Source organism: Tamandua tetradactyla, chromosome 6, assembly GCF_023851605.1.
Source record: "Tamandua tetradactyla isolate mTamTet1 chromosome 6, mTamTet1.pri, whole genome shotgun sequence".
Classification (NCBI taxonomy): domain Eukaryota; kingdom Metazoa; phylum Chordata; class Mammalia; order Pilosa; family Myrmecophagidae; genus Tamandua; species Tamandua tetradactyla.
Window position 1 is genome coordinate 75,270,769 of NC_135332.1, and position 26,419 is coordinate 75,297,187.

General features: G+C 45.2%; 1 protein-coding gene across 3 annotated transcripts in view; it reads left to right on the top strand.

Moving 5' to 3' along the window:
• TBCD (tubulin folding cofactor D) overlaps positions 1–26,419 on the top strand; it is a 251,762-nt gene that overhangs the window by 148,450 nt on the left and 76,893 nt on the right. For all 3 annotated transcript variants that reach the window (XM_077166310.1, XM_077166311.1, XM_077166312.1), the window contains 4 exons: positions 2,065–2,122; positions 6,200–6,229; positions 14,046–14,131; positions 23,277–23,357. In XM_077166310.1, coding sequence (XP_077022425.1) covers positions 2,065–2,122; positions 6,200–6,229; positions 14,046–14,131; positions 23,277–23,357 — 255 coding nt within the window. The remainder of the gene's footprint in view (positions 1–2,064; positions 2,123–6,199; positions 6,230–14,045; positions 14,132–23,276; positions 23,358–26,419) is intronic.

Sequence of the window (26,419 nt, forward strand, 5' to 3'; positions counted from 1 at the left end):
TTTGACTCCGTTTGAACTCTCTCAGCCACTGATAACTTATTTGTTACATTTCTTTTCCCCTTTTTGGGCATTGTTGATTCCATGGCACCAGGGTCAGACTCAACCTTGGGAGTCATCTCCTACGTTTCCAGGGAGACCTTCGCCCCTGGATGTCATGTCCCACGTAGTGGGGAGGGCAGTGATTTCACTTGTAGAGTTGGGTTTAGAGAGAGAGAGAGAGGCCACATCTGAGCAACAAAAGAGAGCTTCTGGAGATGACTCTTAGGCATCACTATAGGTAGGTTAAGCTTCTCTGCTACCTAAATAAGCTTCACAAGAGCAGTCCTCAAGGTCAAGGACTTGAGGACCCATTCTTTTTATTTTTGAGCACTTTCTGGTACCACAAGAAGTCTTGGCTCTTTTTATTGGAGAATGGTGTTTGAAATCCAAGCTCTGGGTGCTGGTGTGCTCTCTGCTCTTGGAGTATTCCTGCTTCAGAGCTGAAAATATGTAGGAGTCACTGTATAGGTTTATTGTGTCTGTGCACCTGTGAGTGTGTGTATGTAAGCTCCCCTCCCTCATGCTTTCTGTATCTAAATGCTTATGTATTTTAATAAACCACCTGCCTGTGCAGAACCCTGTGATTCCACGTGGGGGGGGTGAATTGTCTCCCTTGCTTGTCTGGGGCTTCCTCAGCCAGCAGTGCAGACCAGCTCTCTGTATCTGCAATCTGTTCAGCCCCAGAGTAGAATTGCTCCCGGCACTCCAGAAGCAGCCCCTTTACCGGGAGTTCAGGGTTTGGGTGTGTTTCTTGTCGTCCATGGCTGTGGCATAGCCAGTTGAACCAGAGTCCACAGGCCAGTCCTGCAGGCCGTGGGGTGGTTGTGCCATTCGCCAGGTGTGTTGACATCCCCTTGTCACGGGCTCTGGTCTGTCTTGCTTCCCCTACACCCTGATTTTTATGCTGTGAACCCAGAGATGGAAGGCCTTTGAGTCTCAGGTAGCCTCCAAGGCATGAGGTGAAGGAGCACACTGTGGGCATTGGTGTCAGCACAGGGGCCAGGTGGGGCAGGGACTGCAGGGGGCTTAGATTTCAGGCAGAGGAGGGCACAGCTGGCAGCAGGGCAGTCTCTTCATCCTTGTTTCTGTGGCACAAGCCCTAGGCATTTCGGTGACTGTGGCCTGCGCATGTTTACACTCTTAATGGGAAATCTTCCTTTTAGCCTGTTAGCTTGCTTGTTTTGGTTGCAACTCTCATGGTCTTGTCAGTGACTTAACGTTTTTATGAAAATACACATCCAGATTTCTTGAGATTCACAGATAATACACCTTTTCAGAAAATAAAAACAGCCTGAAAATGAACATAGCATTTGGGCATCTAAAAAAACACTGATGCCATCCACCTGGTGACGTGAGGTACTCGGGAGCCAGGTGCTGCCTCAGAGGTCGCTACACACGTCCTTTGAAGTGACCTTCTGTGCCTGAAATGCTTTCCCCTGACATTTTCTCTGTAGGGCTGACACGAAATACAGGCTCTCAAGTTGTACTTACAAATATTACGCCTCCCCTCAAAACTGTCCTTTATTTTCTGTTGCTATGAGAGTAATGCAAGTCAAGTGAGAAGTTCTGATTTATTAACAATTAAATTTGATGGTCTAATGAACAGAAGAGATTTGAAGAAAGTCTAAAGCGTGTGGTAAGCACAGGAACAGACTTGGTTCTTTCTGAGCACTGTCATGGCTTGGCTTTGGGGGTATTGCCTCAGTCCACTGAAGGTGTGTGTGAGATATTTAACAGCTAATGCATAATTGGTGAAGTCATTTCTAACGGTGAGTATATGTTGGGACTCTGGGATTAATGGCTGCCACAAAGAGCGTGTGTGCGGATGCACTGCCCTCCCTTGGGAGAGCCCTGGTTTGGGAGATTCAACTCCTGCCATCTCCATAGTCCACAGTCTGAGCTGTAGGTTCTGTGTGGGAAACATTTCAAACGTTCAGTGAGTGAGCAAATGAGTCGTAAATGAACGTGTCCCCTGGGCCATGTTCTTTTGCAGATTTCTTTTTAATTATTTTCCCTCTTCCACAGTGCTTTGGTCATTGCCACAATGTTTGACCGAGATGTAAATTGCAGAAGAGCGGCCTCGGTGAGTCTCTTCTTTTTTTTTCACATGGGCAGGCACCGGGAATCGAACCTGAGTCCTCTGGCATGGCAGGCAAGCATTCTTGCGTGCTGCGCCACCGTGGTCTGCCCGCTCTTGATAAGCTCTCGTGTGCTGGGTGTAAACTCTGAGTCCGTCCCATATGCTGTGCCCCCCCTCCCCCCCCAGTGCTTCCCAAGGAGCAGAAATGGCCATGAAGAAAGCTTGGTGGGGACTGCTGAGAGCGGGCCACTGCTTAGGGCAGCAGGCTGGTGTTCCTGGGAGAGAGCAGAAGGATGAGCCGACCACTTCATCAAGGAGAGCAGGACCAAATGTCCCCACCCCAACCCAAGGATGCCAGAGAGCACAGCCATCTCTGTAGGTGCCGCTGAGAGTAGGCATGTTGGGCAGATGCAGATGCGGGGCACATGGAGCTGGGCCCGTGCTTGAGAAAGGGAGGAAAATGGGTTCTGTGCGTTTGACTTGAGGGTAGTGGCCAAATGGGTCATGAGCATGCTCCTCTGAATCTCAGAGGAGCAGCCAGCTGGGGTTCACACACCCTGGAGCTGGGATCCCTGGGCGTAAGCTGGGATGTACTGGCGAAGGAGAGGGTGGGAGGAGGCAGTGAGACCAGTTTTCCTTCCAGTGCCAGGAAATAGGGAGTCTCAGCTGAAATAAGGCCAATGGGAGCCTAGATTTTGACAGAAACATTAAAAAATCATTTCCATCCAACGCTTTTATTTGATGCTGAATGTCTAGACTCTTATATTTATTCTTTTAACTCTTTGTTCTGAGATGGATAAGGTTCACATGTGGTTTTAAGACGCAGGGAGAGCCTGTCTGCCCTTCAGGAGATTCCCCGTGGCAAAGTCTTGCAGGGTTGCAGCACATCTCTCCCAGTAGCTGACTTTGAGCTCCTCTGAGCTCTCCCAGATCTTCTCAGTCTCACTTGTGCTCATGTGTCTGGGTGTCTGTGTCTCTGTGTATGCGTCTCTGTGTGTGTCTATGTCTCTGTGCATCTCTGTATGTGACTGTATCTGTGTCTTTGTGCCTGTGTGTGTGTCTGTCTATGTGGGTGCATTTCTGTGTGTTTTTTTTTGTGTGTGTGTGTGTGTCTGTGTCTCTGTGTGCATCTGTGTGTGTGTGTGTGTGTGTATGTCTTGTGTGCATCTCTGTGTGTGACTGGTCTAGGTGTTGGTTTGTGTGTCCACAACCAGAGTTGACACAGAAGTTTCCTGCACCACCAGGACCTGGGGCTGCCGTGTTGTGGCCACACCCATTGCCCCCCTGCCCCCATTGCCTCTTCCTAACCCCTGGAGACCAGTCATCTATTCTCCATTTCAAGAAAGTTATAAATGTCACATATGTATGTGACATTGCACTATTGGGTTTATTCTACTCAGCATAGCGCTTTTGAGATCAGTTCAATAGTAGCAGTGTGTCAGTAGTTATTTTCTATTGGTGAGTATTCTTTCATAATGGGACTGAACCACATAGATTTAACCACTCATCTGTTTGAGGCATCTGGGTTGTTTTGTTTTTGGCTGTTTTGAATAAAGCTGTTATGAACAGTTATATGTTCATGTACAGGTTTTTGTGTGAACATAAATTTGTGTTTCCCTGGGATAAATGCCAAGAGCACAATTGCCGGCTGAGTGGTAATTGCGTGTTTAGTTCTATAAGAAACGGCATCCTGCTCTCTAGAGTGGCATTGCCATTTCATCCCCACCAACAGTGGGTGAGGTCTAGCTCCTCTGCATTGTCGCCGGCATTTGGCGTTGTCATCATTTATTATTTTAGCCTTTCTGATAGGCACATAGTGCTGTCTCCTTGTGGTTTTAGTTTGCACTTCCCTGATAGCTAATGATGTCGAGCATCTTTTCAGGTGCATTTTTGCCTTTGGTGTCCATTGTGTGATGGGTCTGTTCAGGTCTACGTCCATTTTCTAATTAGATTTTTTTTTTAATTGTTGAATTTTGAGATTTTTAAAATTTATATTAAATTACATATACTAGTCTTTTGGTGTATATCTGGTTTGCAAATATTTTTTTCCCAGTGTGCAGCTTGTCTTTTCATCCTCTTAACAGGGTCTTTTGTGGAGCAAACATTTAAAATTTTTATGAAATCCAGTTTACCAACATTTCCTTCTTTGAATTGTGCTTTTGGTGTCAAGTCATAACTTTGCCTCACCCTAGGTTTCCTCCGTTGTGTTTTCTAATGTTTTATAGTTTTTTGTTTTATATGTAAGCTCAGAACTCATTTTGAGTTTACTTTTGTTTAAGCTTTGAGGTTTTGGTCAAGATTTACTTTTTTGCTTGTGGATGTCCCATTGCTCAAGCACTATTATATTGAAAAGGTCCTCCTTCTTCATTGAATAACTTTTCTAATTTTGTCAGAAATCAGCCGAATGTATTTGTGTGGGTCTTTTTCTGGGTTCTCTGTCCTGTTCCATTGCCCTGTGAGCCGGTACCGCAGGCTTGTGCGTGCACAGCAGTCTAACTGCAGGGCCAGGGGTTCCTCCCTCTTCCTTCTCCTTCTTCAGGGTGCTTTTACCCTTCTAGGGCCTGTGCTTCCTCCTGTACATTCTGTACTAGTTTCTACTTTTAGGTGATGTCATCAGAGGAGTGAATGTGTTTCTAAGTAGTATCTAAATTAAAATTGACATTATTTCTTTTTTGAGTTGACTACTGATTAGTTTTTGTTTTGTTTTGTTTTACGTTAAATTATGCATTGTAAAGGTACAAAAGATACAAAGCAGAAATGTCCCTCTCCGCTCCTTTCCAGCCTCCTAGATTAAAAGCCATGGAAGAGTCACCCGTGAAAGGCTGTCTCCCTGGCACCTCCACCCCTGGCCACCCAGTTCCCTGCCCTGGAGGCAACCCATGTTTCCGGTTTTCTCTGTAACCTGCCTGAGATCTTCGACCCATATAGAAATGTAAACTTAAATAGGGCAGGGCTGCTAAGAGCACAGGCCTGGAGTCTTGTGCTTCGACCTGCTTCAGTGACCTTTGGTATAGCTTCCTGTCACCCTCCCAGCATCCCTGTGAGGCGGATGAGGAAATTGACACTGGCGGGACGTGGGAGGCTGGCCTTGCTCCCAGGAGGCTCCTGCCCCCACCTGCCCCTCACAGGCAGACCCTCAGCAGCCCTGCTGGATTGTCTTCTGGATTGCGGCTGTGGCTTCTCCCAGGCCCCTCTGCCCTGGGCCCCAGGCTCCTGCCCTCTGACCCCTCGCTTGTGCCTCTCTTGCCACACCCTGTTCTGATGGCATGTGGCAGTGTGGCTGTGCATGGCTGACTCGGGGGTTCATTCACTTGCTTCTGCCCCCAGCCTCTGCCTTGAGAAGTCTAAGCCCCAGAACACATCATGTCCTAGGAGAGTTCCATCTGAGACACCAGGAAATGGGGTGCTGCCCCTGAGGCTGAAAAACCTGCTCTGCCCATCTTCATTCCCTAGTAGGGCAAGGGCAGGAGCTGAAAGAGGAGGTGGCACTTAAATTTCACCTAAAAACAGTCCCCATCTCGCCATCTTGCTTAGAGCATTGACCTCTTTGCATGGCGTCCGTGACTTGGGCCCAGAGATCCTGCTTGTGATGAGAGCAGAAGCGCTCTTCTCCTGGGAGGGGAGCGCAGGTGCCTGTCAACTAAGTATTAGTCATCAGTCCGCGCTGGTGGCACACAGTTCTCAAGGAGAAATCATGGGGCGTTGGGCTTTTATTTAACCAGTCACCTCCCCTTGTCGCTGTGTCAGTTTTTATAATCTAAGGGCCTTGAATGTAGGTTTTGGTGTGAAACTTAGTGTTAGCAATTAAAGTCCACTCTTCAGATTGTATCTGATTTTATAAAGTTGAGTTCTTAAATTATTATCAGAGAGTATGCTGGTTTTAGAGAGCACCAGGACATAAAAACAGGAGTGACAAACCATCCCTGAGGCCCTATCCAGCTAACAATGGGGACTTTTATTTAAAAAAATAAAGCCATGGGTCATTTATATTGCACTGTATTTGTTTTGAATTTATCTTCTGATGTTTAGCAAAAAGCAAACCTAACTCACCTTGCTCTGTTTGTTCTTTCTGTTTCTTAGGCTGCTTTCCAGGAGAATGTGGGAAGACAGGTATGGTTACTTTTTAAAAATCTTCCTTCCAATTACTTCCTGTAGAGTTAGAGGTAGAAACATTGAAAACTTCTTACATTGTTGGATATGGGTGAAGAATTTATCCTGAATGTACTCACACTTAACACAGTGAGTTCTGAGCACAGCAGGTTCCCTTGTCCTGTTGACTCATGAGTGCGGTGCAAGTTTCAAACAGTTAGCAGCGTGCTTTTCAAAAAAACCTGAATATGTACGTAATTTTACAGTCATATACAAGTCAAAAGTCACTGCTTTGTGCATTGCCAAGGGCTGTCCAGAGTCACTGGGGGGGAGAGACGCCCTTCTGCCTGGGGATGGTACAGGTGGAGCCACCTGGGCCAAAGCAAAGCCCAGAGGCCATGGAAGCCGCCACCCCTCTCCCCGCCTACCTGCTCTATGCTCCAGCATCATTGCCACCTGCTGGCCTTGGCCAGAAGTGCAGACTTTGTCTCACTTTCTGTATGATAGACACAGCCAGTAATCTGTGGTAGAGCATGACAGGAGAATTGGATTGAGGCAGGTGAGGGGATGAGGGCCTGGGTTGGATGAAGGCAGCACAAATGGATCCAGGAGGTAAAGAGAGGCTCATGTGAGGCACTGTTCCCAGAAAAGCTGGACGGGCAGGAGATGGTGCATGGCCCAGCATTGGCATTACACAGTAGTAAGTGTCAGAAATGCTTTTGACTTTAGGAATTTGGAAGAGAGGAGGTAATGACACTAATCATTTATGAGGAAGCACTTTGTGACGAGTTCTGGTTACATGGAGTGTGTCATGAGAGGTGAACTTCCCAGGGGGAGGTGTGGGCTGGTGGGAGTGCACCGTGGGTCAAAGACCCAGCAGAGGACCTGGGAGGAGGCGCAGAGGGCTGAGGAAAGGGGCAGGGAGGGAACAGCTGAGGCCTGAAGGGGCAGTGAAAGGCAAGGGGGTCATAAAGGTTGGTTTTCATGGAGAAAGTGAGGAGCGGGTTTAAAGACAAAGGTGGGCTGCAAGGGCAAGACCAGATCATGGCCTGGATCAGTGGGTTGGGACAGACATCAACCCTCCGAGCAGAGGAAGGGGCATGTGCCCCTACATGGGCTGCTCAAGCAGGGAGAGAGAGCAGAGGAGGGGTTGGTGAGAGGGCTATTGGATGACAACCCGCAGTTCCCAAGACTGTGTATGCCTAGATGTCTGGGGGAGGGAGGAAATGGAGGGGAACAGGGGCTGAACCCGAGGAGACTCACATGCTCTGCGTTCCCTTGCTGCATCATTATCAGTCTTCTGCTGTAAGGAGCAAAACCGCCTCTGCCATCTGGAACCCAGAGGGAATTCTGAGAGTATACTGGAGGCAGGCATGTCCACCAGAGGCTGGGCTAGGCCCGTCCCCCTGGGCGCGGCTGATGGTGCTGAGGGCCTAGGCGCTCGCATAGATGAAATAAGTTTATGTACCTGGTCCTTGGCTGCCAGGGTGAGAGTCTGAAGCTGCCATTTCTGGCTCCCATGGCAGGGAGTAATGTTTGATTTCATACAGTAAAGATGTTCTCCAAAAAATGGTACTGGAAGGAAGTCAGATCTTTGTTTCTGCAGCTGGTCATGAAACTGGGGCTGGGGTTAGTCTGAAGTCTCCCTGGGTCCTCTCCTCCCCACCAGCACCTCAGTTGCTGAATGCTCCCTGCCTGGAGCTGTGCCCAAGGCCAGTGGCCCTCAGACTTCAGCAAACACTAGAATCACCTGGAGGGCTTGAGAAAGCATTGGCATACCATCTGAGTGGAAATTAAGGAAAGAGTTGCATTTACAAAAGCATCTGAAAGAATAAAATCTAAGAATAAATTTAACCAAGGATATAAAGGATTTGGACAATCTAAACTATAAAACTCTGTTGAAAAAAATTAAAGAGGACCAAAATAAATGGCAGGACATCCCTTGTTCATGGATTGGAGGAGTTGACTCTGTTATTACCCAGGATGATTTAGGGATTCCATGCAATCTCTATCAAAATTGCAGGAGCCTTTTTAGCATAGATGGAAAACTGATGCTCAAATTTTTATGGAACTGCAAGGGACCCCGAATAGCTGAAACAATTTTGAAAAAGAGCAAATGTAGAACTCACACTTCTTGTTTCAAATTGTACTACAAAGCTACAGCAATCAAAACAATGTGGTTCTGGCATAAAGATAGACAAATAGCCCATTGAGACAGATAGGAAAGTCCAGAAATAGACCCATATATCTGCAGCCAATTGTTTTTCAATAAGGGTGTTTTTAAGTACATCTGTTGGGAAAAGAAGAGTTTCCCCTCCAGATGGTGTTGGGAAAGCTGGAACTCCACATGTGAAAGATTGAAGTTAGACCCCACTTCACACAGTATGCAGAAATCAACTCAAGATAGATCTGGAATCTAAATGTAAGAGCTGAAAGTATAAAACTCTTAGAAGATAACGTAAGAGCAAATCTTCATGCTGTGGGATTTGGCAGTGTATTCTCTGGTATGACACCAAAAGCATGAGCAATAGAAGAAACAATGGGTAAGTATGACTTGATCAAATTTAAAGGCTTTTGTGCATTGAAGGACATTATCAGGAAAGTAAAAAGACAGCCTAAGGAATGGAAGAAAATAGTTGCAAATCAAATATCAGATAAAGGCTTAACATTCAGAATATATAAAGAACTTTCAAAATGCAACGAGAAAAGACAAACCAACCAATTAAAAATGGGCAAAGGACTCAAATAGATATTTCTCCGAATAAGATATACAGATGGTCAATAACTACATGAAAAGATGCTCAACATCATTAACCATTAGGGAAATCCAAATTATAACCTCAATGAAATGCCACAACCCATTGGTTGGCTGTTATTAAAAAAAATGGAAAATAAGTGTTGCAGAGGATGTGCAGAAATTGGAACTTTAGTGCATTGTTGATGGGAATGTAAAATGGTGCAGTTGCTGTGGAAAACTATAGGGTGGTTTCTCAGAAAGTTAAGTATAGAATCACCATAAGATCTGGCAATCCAACTTCCAGGTAAAGACCCGAAGAGAGTGAAGATGGGCTCAAACATATCGTTGACACTGTGGTTCATAATGACATTCATTATTCCCAATAGCCAAAATGTGGGACCAGCCCAAGTAAGTGTCCATCAACAGAATGTGCTCCACATGCCCAATAAAGTATTATCTGGCTGTAGGGAATGAAGTTAGGAGACATGCTGAAACATGGGAGGACCTTGAAAACATGATGTTGAGTGAAAAAAAACTGGACGCACAGGATGCATATTGTATGATATCACTTATAAGAGATGAGTAGAAATAGCGAATTTGCAGAGATAGAAAATAGGTTAGAGGTTAATGGGGATTGGGAGGAGGGGGTAAGGAGCAGTGTTTGGGGGAAAACAGTAAATTTTACATAATGTGAATTTTATTTCAATAAAGACGTTTTTAAAAAACAAGGTGGTTGGGTCCCATCCCCAGAGATATTGAATCAGCAGGTGGTGGGAGGGGCTGAGAAGTTACTTTTGTAGCAAGTTTCCAAGGGATGCTGAAGCTCCCATTCCGGGGACCCCACTTTGAGATCTGGTTCTAAATATCCTTGCTGGAGGTCCTTCCCATGGCCCACTTCAGTGGTTTTCTAATTTCTCCCTCTGGACATGGCAGTAGGAGGAGGCACCCGGCACATTTTCTGTGTGAGTGGCAGGGCCCAGCCCAGCCCGTGGCTCAGGCAGTACTGCTATCTTCTGCTTACGCTGGGAACAAGGAGCCTGAAGTGACCAGTCAGCACTCTTCACTTGCAGCCCAGCAGAAGCATTACGTATTCTTCTGGTGGGCTCGTTCCTCCCCGGGAAATTAACCCTCTGACCCAGTAAAGTCTGTATGTGTCAGGCTAGGAGCTGGAAATCCAGGAGAGGGTTGTGAGGTTCACCTTGGACCCTGGGCTGTGGGCTCTGACTGTGGAGACAGTGGCAACCTTACTAGTGAAGGTTCCAGCAGGACCAAATCTGCCTCAGGGAAGCAAGAAACCTCATAGTCACTCATTTGGAGTGGAGAATCAGTGCTGAAATTTATCATGATTTGGCCAAAACCAAAAATTGGATATTAAAGTCATCCTGAAAGGTAGACAAGAGCGAAATCCCTCACCTAGAAGTTTTTAAATTTTGGGCAGTTTAACAGAAAGAGTTGTTAATGAGGTAAGAAGGATCTAGTTTGTTAAAGCTGCTGGAATGCAATACCAGAAATGGAATGGCTTTTAAAAATGGGAATTTATTACATTACAAGTTTACAGTTTTAAGTCTGTGAAAATGTCCAAACTAAGGCATCCAGGGGAATATACCTTGATTCGAGAAAGGCTGGTGGGTCTAGAATTCCTTGGTCAGCTGAGAGGGCACATGGCAAGGTCTGCTAGCTTTCTCCTCTCCTTTTCTAAGGCTGCATTCTGCATCTGTTCAGTGCTCTATTGGCACTGAAGCCTTTTTCCAAAATGGTTCTCTCTTAAAGGGCTCCAGTGAGCAACCCTGCCTTAAATGGGTAGAGACACATCTCCATGAAAGCCACCCACAAAAGGTACCACCCACAATTGGATGGGTCATATTTCCATTGAACCAATGAAAAAGGTCCCACCCAGCAATATGAGCAATATGAGAATGAGGATTAAATGACATGGCTTTTCTGGGGGACATGACAGTTTCCAACCGGCCCACCTCCCAAACCCTAAGGTGTATCGAGATACCAAGTACCGAAAACCCTAGGAAGTAGTGCCACCCCTAGGCTGGGGGAAAAGTGAACAAGGGAAAAACTTGGAGGCTAGAGGAGGGCCCCAGGCTGAGATTCAGACTTTGGAGGTGAGGACATGGTCTCTGGGGGTGAAGAAGGAATTTTCTGGAAGCCACTTTGCTGAACCAAAGGAGTCTTCTGCTATCCTGGAAAGGCAGGGTGGGGGCTGGAGCCTGTGGACTTCATTTCAAGCATTCTGGGGCCCGTCCTGCCCTGAGGCTGCAGCACACGTTCCCTATCTGTACCCTAGGGACAGGCAAGCAGAGGCCTGGAGTGGAGAGGAGGCCCCTGTGATCAGGGAGGTGCCCACGCCTCTATCCAGGAGCAGCCAGAGTCATCAATGTCAGGAACCTCGGGCCCTGAAACCAGAGCTGGGGATGGGTCTGCCCACTTCCTCTGCAGAACCTGCCCCCTCAAGACAGGACAGAAAGTTGGGGGTCTTTGGGAAAAGAGCCTACAAAGGGGTGGTGATCCATGCAGTGCCTACAGCTCTGAGGTGGGGCCCGGGCGCTGCCTGTTGAAGTGGTCTCTGCTCACCTCTGCCCTTGGGTTTGAGGGATCTCCAGCAGTCGTAGTCAACCTATCAGCTATCTGTGACCTCTAGTACTAGCTCCAGAACCACCCTACTGTCACTAAGTGCTAGCCTAGGGACAGCAGGATGGGGAGAAACCGGGGCAGAACTTGTATAGGCTGCCCCTGGGACCCTTACCCTTTGAGAGGTTGGTCCCTTCCCCAGCAAGACCAAGCTCAGTTCTCTTGTTTCATGTTTCCTCCTGAATGTCTGTTCTGGTTTCTCCTGTTGTCCTGGCACTCTGTGCAGCCTGGGCCTGCACCCTCTCTAGATACCTGCGTGTGCTCCTGCCTGCAACCCAGGTGGCACTGTTGGTGAAGAGTACTGGGCTACGCCCAGCCACGAGGGAACTGCGGCCCTGCAGGGCCCAGGCCCCTCCCCAGCTGCCCTTCCTGCTCCTCGCTGCAGAATTGGCTGCAACTCCACCTGGGTGCAGCCCCTCTGCTTTCTCACATGCTTGTCTGAAAACAAGCATGTGTTCTTTCTAAAGTCAGGTTGTCTGTGGACGGTGGCTACAGCCCCTCTGCTTCCTCACTTGCTTCTCTGAAAACAAGCATGTGTTCTTTCTAAAGTCAAATCGTCTGTGGGTGGGTGGCTGCAGCCCCTCTGCTTCCTCACTTACTTGTCTGAAAACAAGCTCGTGTTCTTTCTAAAGTCACATCGTCTGTGGATGGGTGGCTGCAGCCCTTGGGAGGGCCCTCTGCTGCCCACAGCAGTCCTGCCCATTCCATCTTCCCTGGTGGTAAGGGTACTGTGGGTGCAACCGGGTGTTCCTGGGCTAGCCAAGTGCCGCGCAGGTGGGCAGCACTTGCAGGGTGGCGTTTTCTTGCAGAATCACCATGTAGTGAGGTGAGGTTTTAATGGCCGAGTGCTGGGAATTAGTGCTCGTCAGTGATGACAGTGAAGATGAAGTGTTAAAGAGGTTTGAATTCTGGACCTGGAAGCACAGGTAGACTCTGGGTGAGCTGAGGGGAGCAGCAGGGTGCGCATCAACCAGCAGCCAGTGTCCAGGGCCAGCTGGCGAGCAGGAAACCAACAGCAGGTAAATTCTGATGTGGTTGGGAGCTGGAGACTTTGGGGTGACTGAGTTTAGGGCAGCTGATGGGCAGACCTTGGTACTTACTTCCATTGCTGGAAAAATTGGCTTTTATATATAGCTCAGGAACCAAACCACCATTTTTGACACTTTTTCTGTAGTGATAAAAGTCCTGAAATTTGTGTAAAAATTTGGAATCAAATTCTAAGTGTAATTGTTTGAGCGTCAGTTTTACTTAAAATCCTTACATGTGTGCAGGCGCATTGTTTTCAGGTGCTGGTGGCAGCACTGCACCGCATCACATCACACACAGTGCCACGTGATATCACACATCACACGTGGTGCCACATGACTGCACGACACCACACATGATGCCGTATGACACTGTACAATGCCACACAAGGTGTCACATGTCACTGTACGATGTCACAGGTCATGCCACAGGTGGTAGCATGTGGTAAGTGACATTGCACGTGGTGCCATGTGACATCACACATCACAGATGTGTCCCTATCCCCCGTGGGTGTGGGTGTGTCCCTGTCCCCGTGTCTGTGGGGGATGTGTCCCTGTCGCCCGTGTCCGCGGGTGTGGTGGTGTCCCTGTCCCCCGTGTCTGTGGGTGTGTCCCTGTCCCCTGTGTCTGTGGGGTGTGTATGTCCCTGTCACCCGTGTCCATGGGTGTGGGTGTGTCCCTATCCCCCGTGTCTGCGTGTGTGTCCCTGTCCCCTGTGTCTGTGGGGGGTGTGTGTCCCTGTTGCCCGTGTCCATGCGTGTGGGTGTGTCCCTATCCCCCGTGTCTGTGGGTGTGTGTGTGTCCCTGTCCCCCGTGTCCGCGGGTGTGGGCGTATCCCTGTCCCCCGTATCTGTGGGGGGGGGGTGTCCCTGTCCCCCGTGTCTGTGGGCATGTCCCTGTCCCCCGTGTCTGTGGGCATGGTGTGTCCCTTTCCCCCATTTTGTGGGTGTGGGTGTGTCCCTTTCGCCCATGCCCATGGCTGTGGGTGGGTGCTCCTGTCTCGGGCTCACTCTTGGATTCACTGCCTGCCATTGCTTCTCATGGTTCTGGGGTTTTGGGGCCCTGCTCTGCCTCATATGCCTTCTAGATGCCCTGCTGTCCTCCAGGTGGCTGTGAAGGGGACTCCTCAGGGCCATCACAGGCCAAGGAGATGGGTATCTGGTATGCTAGTGAAGCAAGCCTGATGTCTTTGTGGTGTGCAGGTGTGTTCAGAGAAAGATCTCATGACGTTTTGAAGTTGAAATGAACGAGTTTGAAAGCACTAAATCTTTCTGAGCGATGTATGTCAGTCTGTGGCTGAGGCACGGAATCTGACGTGACACGGAGCCTGCAGGTGGGGGCACCCTGCCCTGTGCCCTGCGTCCCCTTCCGTGGGCCTCTTCTGCCACTCCCGGGCCACTGTTCACCCGCCTTTTCTGGTTTGCTCTTCCCGCAGGGCACGTTCCCTCACGGAATCGACATTTTGACTGCAGCTGACTATTTTGCTGTCGGTAATAGATCCAACTGCTTCCTGGCTATAAGGTAAACTTTTAATTCTTATCACAGAATAGAATGTTTTCTAGTAAATGTCAAAATCAGTTCCTATTGTTTTCTTTTTCAACCTAGAATGTCTGAAAGTATTATATATAAAGGAAAAGTTAAAAAATGGAATTGGAAACAGTTATTGAGACTTGTGTTTCATGTTGATCATACCTGCTTCATTAGCTGCTTGCTCGCCTGTGTGAGGTGTGGGCGGTTTTAAGGACGTGTGAACGCAGCTCTCTGTGGTGAGGGCGCCTCTCCGAGGCCCGTGTCCTGTTGGTGCCCCATCCGTGTGGAGGGTGCTTCATGGGGGAGCCACAGGCTGGAGCCACGTGCTACCTTCTGTGGCAGCCTTGCCACGGGCACCAGGAATGTATGGAGCACCTTGGAATGAAATCTTAGGTCTAGAAGTGACTGTGCTTCTTCTGTTTCAATAAATAAATGTTTTCCAAGTCGAAGTTACCTCCATGCATTTATGAGCTGAGTAAGAAAGATATATTTGAGAAATCAGGTCAAGCAATAAATATTTACAATTCCTAACTACAGAAATCATGTCAAATTATCTTTACTGAAATAACTGAAGAACTGTTTCACATACAAATGTGAACACAATTGTGTTACACAAATATGAACAAGAAAGACGTGATTTTTGAAGTGATTTATTTGCTTTAAGTTAGAAGACGAAAGCTTGTCTAGCATACCTTTAATTATTCACCATCATATATCCCAAGTGGGTTCCCCAAACCTCCTCTTTGCAGACCGTGTAGAAATTGCATGTCTCAATAACCAGCATGGACAAATTTCTTTAAAATGTAACATTTGGCCTCTTTCCCGGAAAGGATCTTTGACTAAACATACTGACTTTATTTATAGTATCCTCCCGTTTTTACTTAATATTTCATATATTTCTGTGCTTTATCGGTTCTTTCCTGTTTTCATTCATTTTTCTTTGGTCATTGTTTTAGTTTCCCTGGCTGTTTAGAGCAAATATCGTGGAATGGGTCAGGTTTAAACAATGGGAGTTTATTCGCTTACAGTTGGCGGCTGAGAAAGTGTCTAAACAAGGCCTTATCAGATGACGCTTTCTTCCCAAAGACGGGCTGCCGGCACCCTTAACTCCTCTGCCATACGGCCAGGCACCTGGCGGCTTCTGCTGATCTTCTCTCTGTTCTGGGTTCCGGTGATTTCAGCATCTTGTTTCCATGGCTTTCTCTCTTTTTCTCTGTATTCATACCATTTATAAAGGACTCCAGTAAGAGCGCTAAGATCCAACTTCGGCCAAGCCTCCACTGAAGTAACCTCGTCCAAAGGTCCTGCTTACAATGGGGTCACACCCACAGGGATGGGTCAGCTTTAAGAACATGGTTTTCTGGGGTGCACACAGTTTCAGCATTATCATTTGAATGTGTATTTCATGTGGGAAATCTTCCATACCTCCTTTTCCCCACTTTACTTGGGTAACATAACTGGGAGTTAATTTTAGTTCTATTACTTGTCATTGAGGTTTTGGAGAACTAATAGGATATATGTTAAGTTCCAGGCCATTATAGGACCACACGTAATTTGTATGTGCACTTCATAAGGACATTTGCTAAACCTGGGCCTGCTGAGGGTGTGTTTTCTCTCACACACGTTTTGCACACTCACTCTGGCTGGCCCTGCTTAGGAGAGTGTAGACCAGACCCCATACCCGAGCAGTGGCGCCCTCTCCCCACATCGAGGTAGGAGCATGCGTGCTTGTATCTGAGTAAGTTAGTGAATGTGGAATTAATTGCTGGGTCAAAGGGTTTTTGCGCCTTTAATCTTGGTAGATGATAAGTGTGAAGCTGCTGTCTGTGGGAGCCACGCCCAAATGCAGGGCTCTCAGGGGCTTTGTGCCCAGATCTCTGTAGCAAGCACTGCAAGAGTTTCTGTTTTTGGCAACCTGACAGGCGCAAAAGAGTTCTTTTTCATTTCTCCCATGAACGAGGTTGAGCATCACTTCAAGTATTTTAGTTGTATATGTTTTCTTTTCTGTAAACTGTTGATGATGATTTTTCTACTGGCAATTGATGTTTTTCTTATTGATTTAAAAGAATTTTTATTTTAAAGAAATTAGTCTTTTGTTTGTGATAATGATTGCAGAAGTTTTTGTTTTTGGTTTTGTTTGACTTGACTTTGTTTATAGTACATTTTTCCTTGCAGAAATTTTATGTTTGAATGTATAGTAATTGTTCATAATTCTTTATCTTTTTTATGAAACCGGGCTTTGAGTCATAATTAGAAAGGCCTGTCTCCTTATTGCTTCCATGTTATTTTCAAGAATTATAACTTATTTCTCAGGCATAATTTACACTCAATCCCCTGCTAGGTCTGAAGCAGACAGTTCCGTAATCAAGGTCAGAGAGTGACCCTGTGCCCCTTTTCAGTTAGTCCTCTTCTCTGACCCTGGCCTCTGGCACCATGGAGTGGTAACGCCTGGTACAGAATGCCTCATGGAATGGGCTTGTGCAGAGCCCATGCTTTGGGGCTGGCTCCTTGCACCCTGGGGCAGCTTGGAGATCCAGCTCTGTTGTGTGTATACCGGCAGGTTGTACCCTTTCATTGCTGAGTTGTGTTCTAGGCTGTGGATATGCCACGATTTACTTATTAGTTCTCCTGTGGATTTACATGGTGTTGTTTGGAGTTTGGGGCTCTAATAAACAGAGCTGCTATCAACATTTATGTTGAAGGCTTTGTGGGGCATATATTTTCAATTCTCTTGAATAAGTACTCAAAAGGGAATTTCTGTTTACTTAATTTCTTAAGAAGTAGCCAAGTTGCTTTTCAAATCAACTGTAGAATTTTGCATTCCCATCAGAAATGTGTGCATTCCGGTTATTCCATATCTTTGTCAACACTTGGCAATGTCAGTCTTAAATTTTTAGCAAATGTGGGGATTCTGTCAGTTTTTGCGGTGAGGTTGGTGACTGTGCCCCAAGCCCCCTGTGCCTGTGTCTGACCTGTCCACAACCCCCTTCAGGTAGCCCGTCTGTTTTCTGTCACTATGATTAGGTCACATTTTCTAGAATTGTTTGTAAGCACAGTGGTTTTTATTTGCATTTCTTTAATGCTGCTGATGTTGAGCATCAGTATTTTCATGTGCTTCTTGGCCATTTCTGTATCTTCTTTTGTATGTTCCTGTACAAATCTCAGGCTACTTTTCAATTGAATTTTGCTCTCTCTCTCTTGATCTATTATCTGTCTGTCTATCTCTGTTGTGATACACAGCCTTTGTCGTGTATGTGCCTTCCAAATGCTTCTTCCCAGTCTGTACCTTGCCTTCTTGCTTCTTACTGTCATGAGCAGCTTCACTCTTGTGCAGTCACCGTTTTGGGCCAGACTTAGCTGTGTACCCTAGGGCATTGCTGCGGAAGGTTGTGACTGTGCCCCAGGCCCCCTGTGCCCTGCGTCTGACCTGTCCGCAGTCCCTGTCGGTCTGTTTTCTGTCACTATGACTAGTTGACATTTTCTGGGATTGTATGTAAGTGGATTCATATGGCGTGTCCTCCTTTCTCTCTGGCCCCTGTCATTCAGCATAGACTCATCCAGGCTGTTGTCAGAAGTCTGCTTCTCCTTTTGCTGGGGAGTCCCCATTGTGTTCTTTGGTCACCTGCAGCTGGGTGTTTGGTTGGGTTGTTTCTAGTTTTGGGCAGTTACAAATGAAGCTAGTAAGAACATTCAATAGAAATCCTTGTATGGACACACGCTTTCATTTCTCTTGGGAAAATACTTAGGAACAGAATTGCTGGATTAAATAGTGGATCTGTATTTGTCTTTTGAAGAAATGGCCCAAGTGTTTTGAAAGTAGTTTTACATTCTCACAAGCAGTTAGTTCCAGTTCCTCCACATCTTCACCAACTCTTCACATTGTCAGTCTTTTAAATTTTAACTGTTTTAATTGGTGTACAGTAGTGTCTCATTGTGGCATTAACTTATATTCCTGTAATGACTGATGATGTAGAACATCTTATATGCTTATTTGCTTTTTATAAATCTTTAGTTAAGTGTCCAAATCTTTTCTACATTTTTTATTGGGTTGTTTGTTTTCTTGTTGTTGAGCTTTGAGAGTTCTTCATATGATCTGTGTACAAGTCCTTCATCAGATATAAGCTTTGCAAATATTGTCTAGTCTGTGGCTCATCTTTTCATTGCCCTTAACAGTGTTTTGGTGAACAAAAGTTTTAAACTTTGACGAAGCCTGATTTATCAATATTCTCTCTTATGGAATTTGTTTTCTGTATATGAGAATCTTTACTTGCCTTAGATCACAAAAATTCTCCTGTGTTTACTTCTAGAAACTTGATGATGGTACATTTTATATTTAGATCTGCTATCCGTTTTTTTTTAATTGTATAATATAACATATAAACAAAGCAAAGAAATAAAAAAGCAATAGTTTTCAAAGCACTCCTCTTCAAGAAGTTACAGGACAGATCACAGAATTCGTCATGGGCCATTACATGATCCTCTCAAATTTTTCCTTCTAAACTGCTGCAGAATATAGGAGGCTAGAAGGAATAAGTATTTTTTTTATCATCACAATCGACTTTTTTGTGAAAAATACCATATATACAAAAAAGCAATAAATTTCAAACACAGCACGATTAGTTGTAGAACAGATTGCAGAGTTTGGTATGGATTACTGTTCTAGTTTTCTAGCTACTGGAATGCAATATACCAGAAACAGAATGGCTTTTTAAAAGGAAATTTAATATGTAGTAGGTAGTTTACAGTTTTAAGGCCGAGAAAATGTCCCAATTAAAACAAGTCTATAGAAATGTCCAATCTAAGGCATCTAGGGAAAGATACCTTGGTTCAGGAAGGCTGATGAAGTTCAGGGTTTCTCTCTCAAGTGAGAAGGCACATGGCAAACATAGTCAGGGCTTCTCTCTCAGCTTGAAGTGCACATGGCGAACACGGCATCATCTGCTAGCTTCTTCTCCTGGCTTCCTGTTTCATGAAGCTCCCCGGGAGGCGTTTTCCTTCTTTATCTCCAAAGGTCACTGGCTGGTGGACTCTGCTTCTCATGAATATGCCATTTCACTCTCCTCTCTCTGAATCTCTTTCTCCAAAACGTTTCCTCTTTTATAGGACTCCAATAAACCAATCAAGACCCACCCAAATGGATGGAGACATGTCGTCACCTAATCCAGTTTAACAGCCACTCTTGACTAAATCACATCATCCAGGGAGATGATCTGACTACAGTTTCAAACCTACAGTATTGAATAGGGACTATCCACCTTTATGAAATGGGATTTTGATCAAAACATGGCTTTTCTAGGGGGCATACTTCCTTTCAAACCAGCACAGTTAGAATTCCACAATTTTAGATTTTTACTTCTAGCTGCTTTAAGATACTGGAGACTAAAAGAAATACCAATTTAATGATTCAACAATCATATTGGTTTTTTAAACTCTACCTTCTCTGTATAACTCTACCATCACTTTTGATCTTTCTATCCCTCTCTTTAGGGATATTTGGGCTATGGCCATTCTGTTTCATGTTGGAAGGGGCTGTCAGTATGTGGTGGGGAGATGGAACTAGCTGATGTCCTGGAGAAGCTGGGCCCTCTAGGTTTCAGAACTTATCTGGTCCATGGACCCACCTGGAAGTTGTAGGGTTTTGGAAAGTTAGCCTAGTACATGGGACCTTTGTAGAATCTTATATAACATTGTAGGTGTTCTTTAGGATTGGCTGGAATGGTTTTGTTTGTGGTTTGGCAAGTTATAATAGATAGTAATGTCTAACTGAAGCTTGTGTAAGAGTGACCTCCAGAGTAGCCTCTTGATTCTATTTGAACTCTGTCAGCCACTGATACTTTATTAATTACACTTCTTTTCCCCATTTGGTCAGGATGTAGTTGTTAATCCCATGGTACCATCATCTCCCATACCTCCAGGGAGACTTTCACCCTAGATATCATGTCCCACATGGGGTGAGGGACAATGATTTCACTTACAGAGTTGGGCTTAGAAAGAGAGAGGCCACATCTGAACCACAAAAGAGGTCCTGCAGAAGTAACTCTTTGGCATACCTATAGGTAGGTTCAGTTTCTCTGCTACCTACATAAGCTTCACAAGAGTAAGCCTCAAGATCAAGGGCTTGGCCTATTGATTTGGGTATCCCTGATGTTTGACACTGTATCAGGAGATCCCTCATGGTAAAGTTTAATAGTCCCATATTTTTCCTCCCACTCCTCAAGGGACTTTGCCAATACTTTTTGAATATCTGCTTCACATATTCTAGGAAATACCCAGGCATTAGGATTAAAGGCCCTCATTTTTGTTCTGGGCTCCCGGTGTTTCAGTTGTTCAAATAAGCTATCCAGACAGGTTGAGTTAGTTTATGTGCTACAGAAAATTTAGGTCCCCAGACAAAATAAACATTTCTTCCTTTGGTCTCAAAGAATAAAATATAGACAATGTCTTCCTTATCCCTGTGTTCTGAACTACTTTAATCCTGACCTAATCAGCTTCATTCTTATCTCTAAATACCAGGTTAGAGATATATATAAAACAGCCTCTCAAAATCCAGAAATAAACATGTCTGGTACAAGATCTTACAAACTAGTCCCCTGTTTTCTTATAAGTATTTTCTAAAGGAGACCATACAATAATTATTCTTTAGTTTCTGGCTGATTTTATCTTACCAAATGATCCATAGATTCATATGGCTCACGACTTCATTCCTTTTTGTAATAGCAACATTCATTCAGAATTTCTTTTAATTAATAAATAAATTTAAAAAAAACAACAAAAAAACCCATTCATTCATAAGTATACACTGTCGTTTCCCAATCTAATTCTCAGTCAGTGCAACCTTCAGTCACCTGCCTTCATTAGACATCACATATAATAGCCAAAGTTCACAGTCCATCAACACTCTCAAGTTTAGACAATTTCATTGTTCCCAAGAGAAAGATAAGTAAACACACCCTCACCAAATAGGAAGTCTAAATCTCCTCTTAACTCTTCTCCCTCCCTCCATTATTTACCCCTGCTGTGGCTGTGGTACTGCTGATGTTTCTTGTTAAGTATAGCCCAGCATGCAATAGCAGTTTTCCCCCTGTACCCTGAATTTAAACAAACTATTTATTCACAAAACATACGTTTGAAGTAGTTCTTGCAGGAACTTATTTTTATTTCTAGTGTTAATCAGTGGAACTCATAGGTCTATATAACCTTTCAATCTTGTCCACCTTCAATATGGTAATATTGCTTATAGACCCACTAGAGAACCACCTTCACTTCTATCTTTTCCCTTACATTTGAGTTCAACCTCATTAGCTGACTGTTCACCCATCTCTAGCTTCTATGTATCTCTAAGTCCCCTATATTCTGTATTATAAGGCTCTGATTTTACCTTTACTATGGTCATAAAAGTGGAGTCATACAGTATCTATCCTTTTTGTCCTTAAGGCTCATCCATCTTGTCATGTGCTTCAGTACATCATCTTGTCTTACTGCTGCATAATATTCCATCGTATGTATATAACATATTTTGTTGATCCACTTGTCTGTTGATGGGCATTTGGATTGTCTGTATCTTTTGGGGATTGTGAATAATGCTGCTGTGAACACTGGTGTGCAGATGTCTGTTTGTGTCACTGCTTTCAGCTCTTCTGGGTTTATACCAAGTAGTGCTATTGCTGGGTCATAGGGCACCTCGATATTTAGTTTCCTAGGAACCACCGAACTGTCTTCCATAGTGGCTGCCCCATCACACTTTCCCACCAGCAGTGCATAAGTGTCCCAGCTTCTCCACATCCTCTCCAACATTTATTGTTTCCTGTTTGTTTAATAGCAGCACTTGCCCAGACTGTGGGCTGTGTATGTGCAGATCTGGGAGGGCCTTAAGCTGATGTACATGTGCGCAGAGCTCAGGGGGGCAGGGTGGGGTTGCATGACTGATATGGGTTCGGGGCAGGCATAGCCTGGTTATGGAGTAACCGCCCATAGCCTATATGCACTGTTGAGTGCCTGCAGGGGACAGGGACTGGGAGATAGAGCTCAGATGGATGTGGGGAGACTGCCCTTGTGCAGGAGAGGTGGATTGGGTTGGGGCAGGGTCCCTGGGGTGGGGTTGTGGAGCAGGTACGTGTATGAGGGGTTGGCGGGGTGGGGGCTCTTGGCACACAGGGAGGGGGGCCGGGTGATGGGTTTTGGGAGCATTGGGTGTGGGGTGAATCACGGGTTGTGGGGCTGCACTGGTGAGGGTAGCACATTCAAGGAACGTGGCTTGTCTTAACTTCTTAGTCCCCGTCTCCCAGTCTGTGCACTCCTGAGGGCTCCATGCTTCCGCCTTAGGCTGTTTGTACCACCTGGATGGTCTTCAGTTCTTTTGCAACCAGGGCCACCCTGTGTGGTGCAGAAGACTCTCCCAAGTTGCCTACACTTGGAATCACCTTCTCAGTTGCCCCCCTGTTCCTTGGAGCAGGGTTGAACTCAATCTATCATATTCCGCCATCTTCCCAGAACTTTTCTCCTCTGCTATCCATTTTAAGTTCATTTTTATATGTGTCGTGAGGTATGGATCTGAGTTTATTTGCAGATGATATCCAATTGTTCCAGCACCCTTGCTTTAAAGGATCTTTCATGTCTGTATGTAGCATGTTACGTCTTTCCTCTAGCTTTCTGCACACATGAAGCACAAGTGCCAAAACAGTTTTAATGTCCTTGTTTGTTAGTTGTTAATGTCCTGTTTTTGGTTGTGCCTTCCTGCTCGTTAGCTGGCTCCTTGGGGCCAGGGTGACAGCTGCTCTAGAGCCCCTCGTTGTTGTGTGCACCTTGCGGGGTGGGGGGGGGTTCAGATTCCAGAGAAGCATATAGGGGTCTGCTCTTCGGAAGTGTGTCTTTGGTGTCGCGTGTGGAGTTGTGGGCTGGGCTAGTTGCTAACGGGGACATTGTAGACCCCATGCATCTTGGCTCTGAGCTAGTCCCTGGATTTTGTCTGTGGAGCCAGGCGTTACTGGGGAGTTTGGGCTTCCATGGGCTCCATGGAATTATAGTAAAATGTACTGAGTCCTCCTCAAACTGTGATGTTTGAGCATCTCAGAATATGCTGGAACCCTCGTTTGAACATTGCCTATCATTGACCTGAACCATGTGCTTTCCTTTTCAGCGTGTTTGTTGCCGGCTTTCCTGAGTACACCCAGCCAATGATAGACCATCTGGTTACCATGAAGATAAGCCACTGGGATGGGTACGTTTGTGTTTCTCTAACCAGCTGTATTTTATTAGCTTTTCTGTCAAATATGGATTCATTGTTTTTTGTTTTTTGTTTTTTGCAAAGGAGAGATTAAAGTTTCTCTTTACAGATGCCATATTTTAGAGTAGGTACTGGGGCATAATGAAAGTTCCAGGCTCCATGCCTGAGTTATTGGTTAAGGGTTTATCTTCAGTTTTACTTCTGGAGTCCGCAGTCACACATACAGGTCCAGTAGCTGTAAGCATTTGCGTGTGAATGCTGTTGTCTTAGCAGAGTGGAGGAAGTTAGCCCTCAAGGACAGAGGGCACCTAGGGTATAAAAGGCGCCTCATCTCCCTCAGCAGACGACAGGCCTCAGCTCCTCATTCTGCTCTGCCCCTGCAGTGCTCATTGTCTTCTCAGTTATCTCCTGGCAGCCAAGCAGGTTTTACTAGACCTATTTGCATTTACAGGTGCAGTTTCAAAGAGTCTTAACATTTTACAGAGAGTTGAATGTATGTTCAGAGGGAAAGGTGAGAAGGCAGTCCAGGACACAACGGGGACCCGAGCACTGCCTGTTGTTCACACTGCCTCTGGGAGGACAAGTTTGCTTTCTGGTAGGAAGGCTCGTGACACACAGACGGTAGGACTGATGGACAGTAAGCGCCACCCCTGTGAGCAGTTTCATTAGGGTGCACATCAGAACCCTAATTTTAGGATGGATGTCATGTGCAGAAAGTTCTTTCTGACTCACTGGGGGATGTTTCCCAGCTACTCTGAGGACCATGGCCTCGGAAGCCTCCATCACTTTCTGCCTGTGTGGTGCCACCAAGCTGTCTCTTGCACAGGCACATCCAGACAGGCCTCTCTTGGTGAAAGGGGGTGTTGGGCCTGAGAGCAGCTCAAGGTGTGCCCTTCTGAGAGGTTTTCCTCCATTGTAACTTCCAGAGAAGAGTTCACGTTTCTTATGTTTGAGGCAAAACTGCAGATGTGATACCCCAAACATTCATAGTTGGATCAAGGTCTTATAAAATGAACTTGTGAGAAACTGGTTAATTTGCCTTACTACCAATATATAAACCAATAAGACATTTAGAATCAAAGTTGTCAATATATAGCCCAGGGCATTCAACTAAACTTTGAGCTTACTTTCTGTTTACTTATCAGGGGTCAGCAGTCTAAGGCCCACAGGCCAGGATCCTGAGTTTTTAAACCAAGTTTTATTGGAAACCCACATGCCATGTTGCTTTTGCCACAGTAGCAGAATTGCATAGTTGGAGCAGAGACTCAATGACCCACAGGCCTAAAATATTTTCTATTAATCCTTTTAAGAAAACTTTTATCAGTGCACATATAGCTATCCCAGGAAGTAAATACTTTGCTAAATCATTTCAAGTTTTCTGCCCTATTGAAATATCAGCTACATACCATAAAATTTATGCCGTGTGAATGTCACATTCAATCATTTAAAATAAATTATGTCATTGTGGAGTCATTACAAAAATCCAGTATTTAGACTATTTCCAATACCCCAACAAATTCCATTAAGCCCATTTGCCATCAATCCCTGCTGCCACCTCTGCCTCAGGAAACCACTTATCTGCTTTCTGTCTCTATAAATTGGCCTTTTCTGGACATTCCATTTAAATGGTATTGTAAAGTATGTAGTGTTTTATGTCTGGCTTCTTTCACTTAGCATAATGTTTTGAGGTTCACTTATGTTGTTGTGTGTATCAGTATTTTGTTCCTTTTTATTATGAATAGTAGTTCACTACATGAAACACTGTAGTTTATTTTTTGAGTTTGGCTTTTTGTTTTGGATGTTTCCATTGTGGGGTTGTAGAGAGCAGTGGTGCTGTGAGCACTCGTGTAGGTCTGTGTGCGGAGATATATATTCTCATTTCTAGAAATGGCAAGTTTATCATTAACATTTTATGAACTTGCCAAGCTATTTTCCCAAATGGCCATCCATCCATTTCATCTTCCCAGTAGCGATGTAGGAGTGTTCTGTCTCTCTCTGCCAGCACTGCACAGCCTCGATTGCTGCAGTTTTATCTTAGGTTTAGATCAGGTAATATAAATCCTCCAGTGTTTTCTTTTCCAAAAATGTTTTGGCTATTCTGGGTCCTTTGCAAATTTCCATGTCCATTTTAGGACCACCTTGTTAATTTCTCCACATCTTTGTCAGATATAATCTTTTTTTGTTATAACCGTTCTAGTGTGGGTAAAATGGCACGTTGTTGTGGTTTGTTTTGCACTTCTGTTGTTACTGAAGGAGGTGCTCGCTTTTCCAAGTACTTCTGTGTCCTGTGTGATGTCTGCTTGTGTTTTTTGCCCATTTTAAGAATGGGTTGGGAAAAAAAAGTTGGGTTGTCTTGTTATTGACATGTATGAGTCCTTTATATATGGTGGCTATAAATCCTTTATCAAATACATGATTTGTAAATATTTTATTCCAGTCTGTGTCTTGTCTATTCATTTTCTTGATGATGTCTTATGATGTGCAAAAGCTTTAATTTTTTCTTTTATATCTAGTGCTTTTGGTATCATGGCTAAGAACTCTGCCTTACCCAAGGTCATATGGATTTTCTTCTATGTTTCCTTCCAGAAGTTTTATAAAAGTTTCACATTTTACATTTAGGCCTGTGGTCCATGTGTACAGCGTAAGGTAAGGGTCTGAGTTCTTTTTTTTTTTAATTCAAATTTCTAGCTGTCAATGTGTCATTTTGTTGAAAAGACTTCCTTTTACCATTTAATTGTCTTGATGCCTTTCTCAAAAATCAGGGGCCCACAAGCCTAAGAGTGTGTCTCCTGGCCCTCGGCTCTGTCCCATTCCCCTCTCTCTCTCTCTACCTGTACTGCACAGCCTCGATTGCTTCAGTTTTATCTTAGGTTGAGATCAGGTAGTATGAATCCCCCATTTTCCAAAAGCGTTTTAGCTATTCTGGGTCCTTTGCAAATTTCCATGTCCATTTTAGGGCCACCTTGTCAATTTCTATGAAAAAGCCTTGTCAGGAATTGTCAGGAGACTGTGGCCAGGGCCCTGAGCAGCCCCAACAGCCCTGCAGGGCCCAGGAT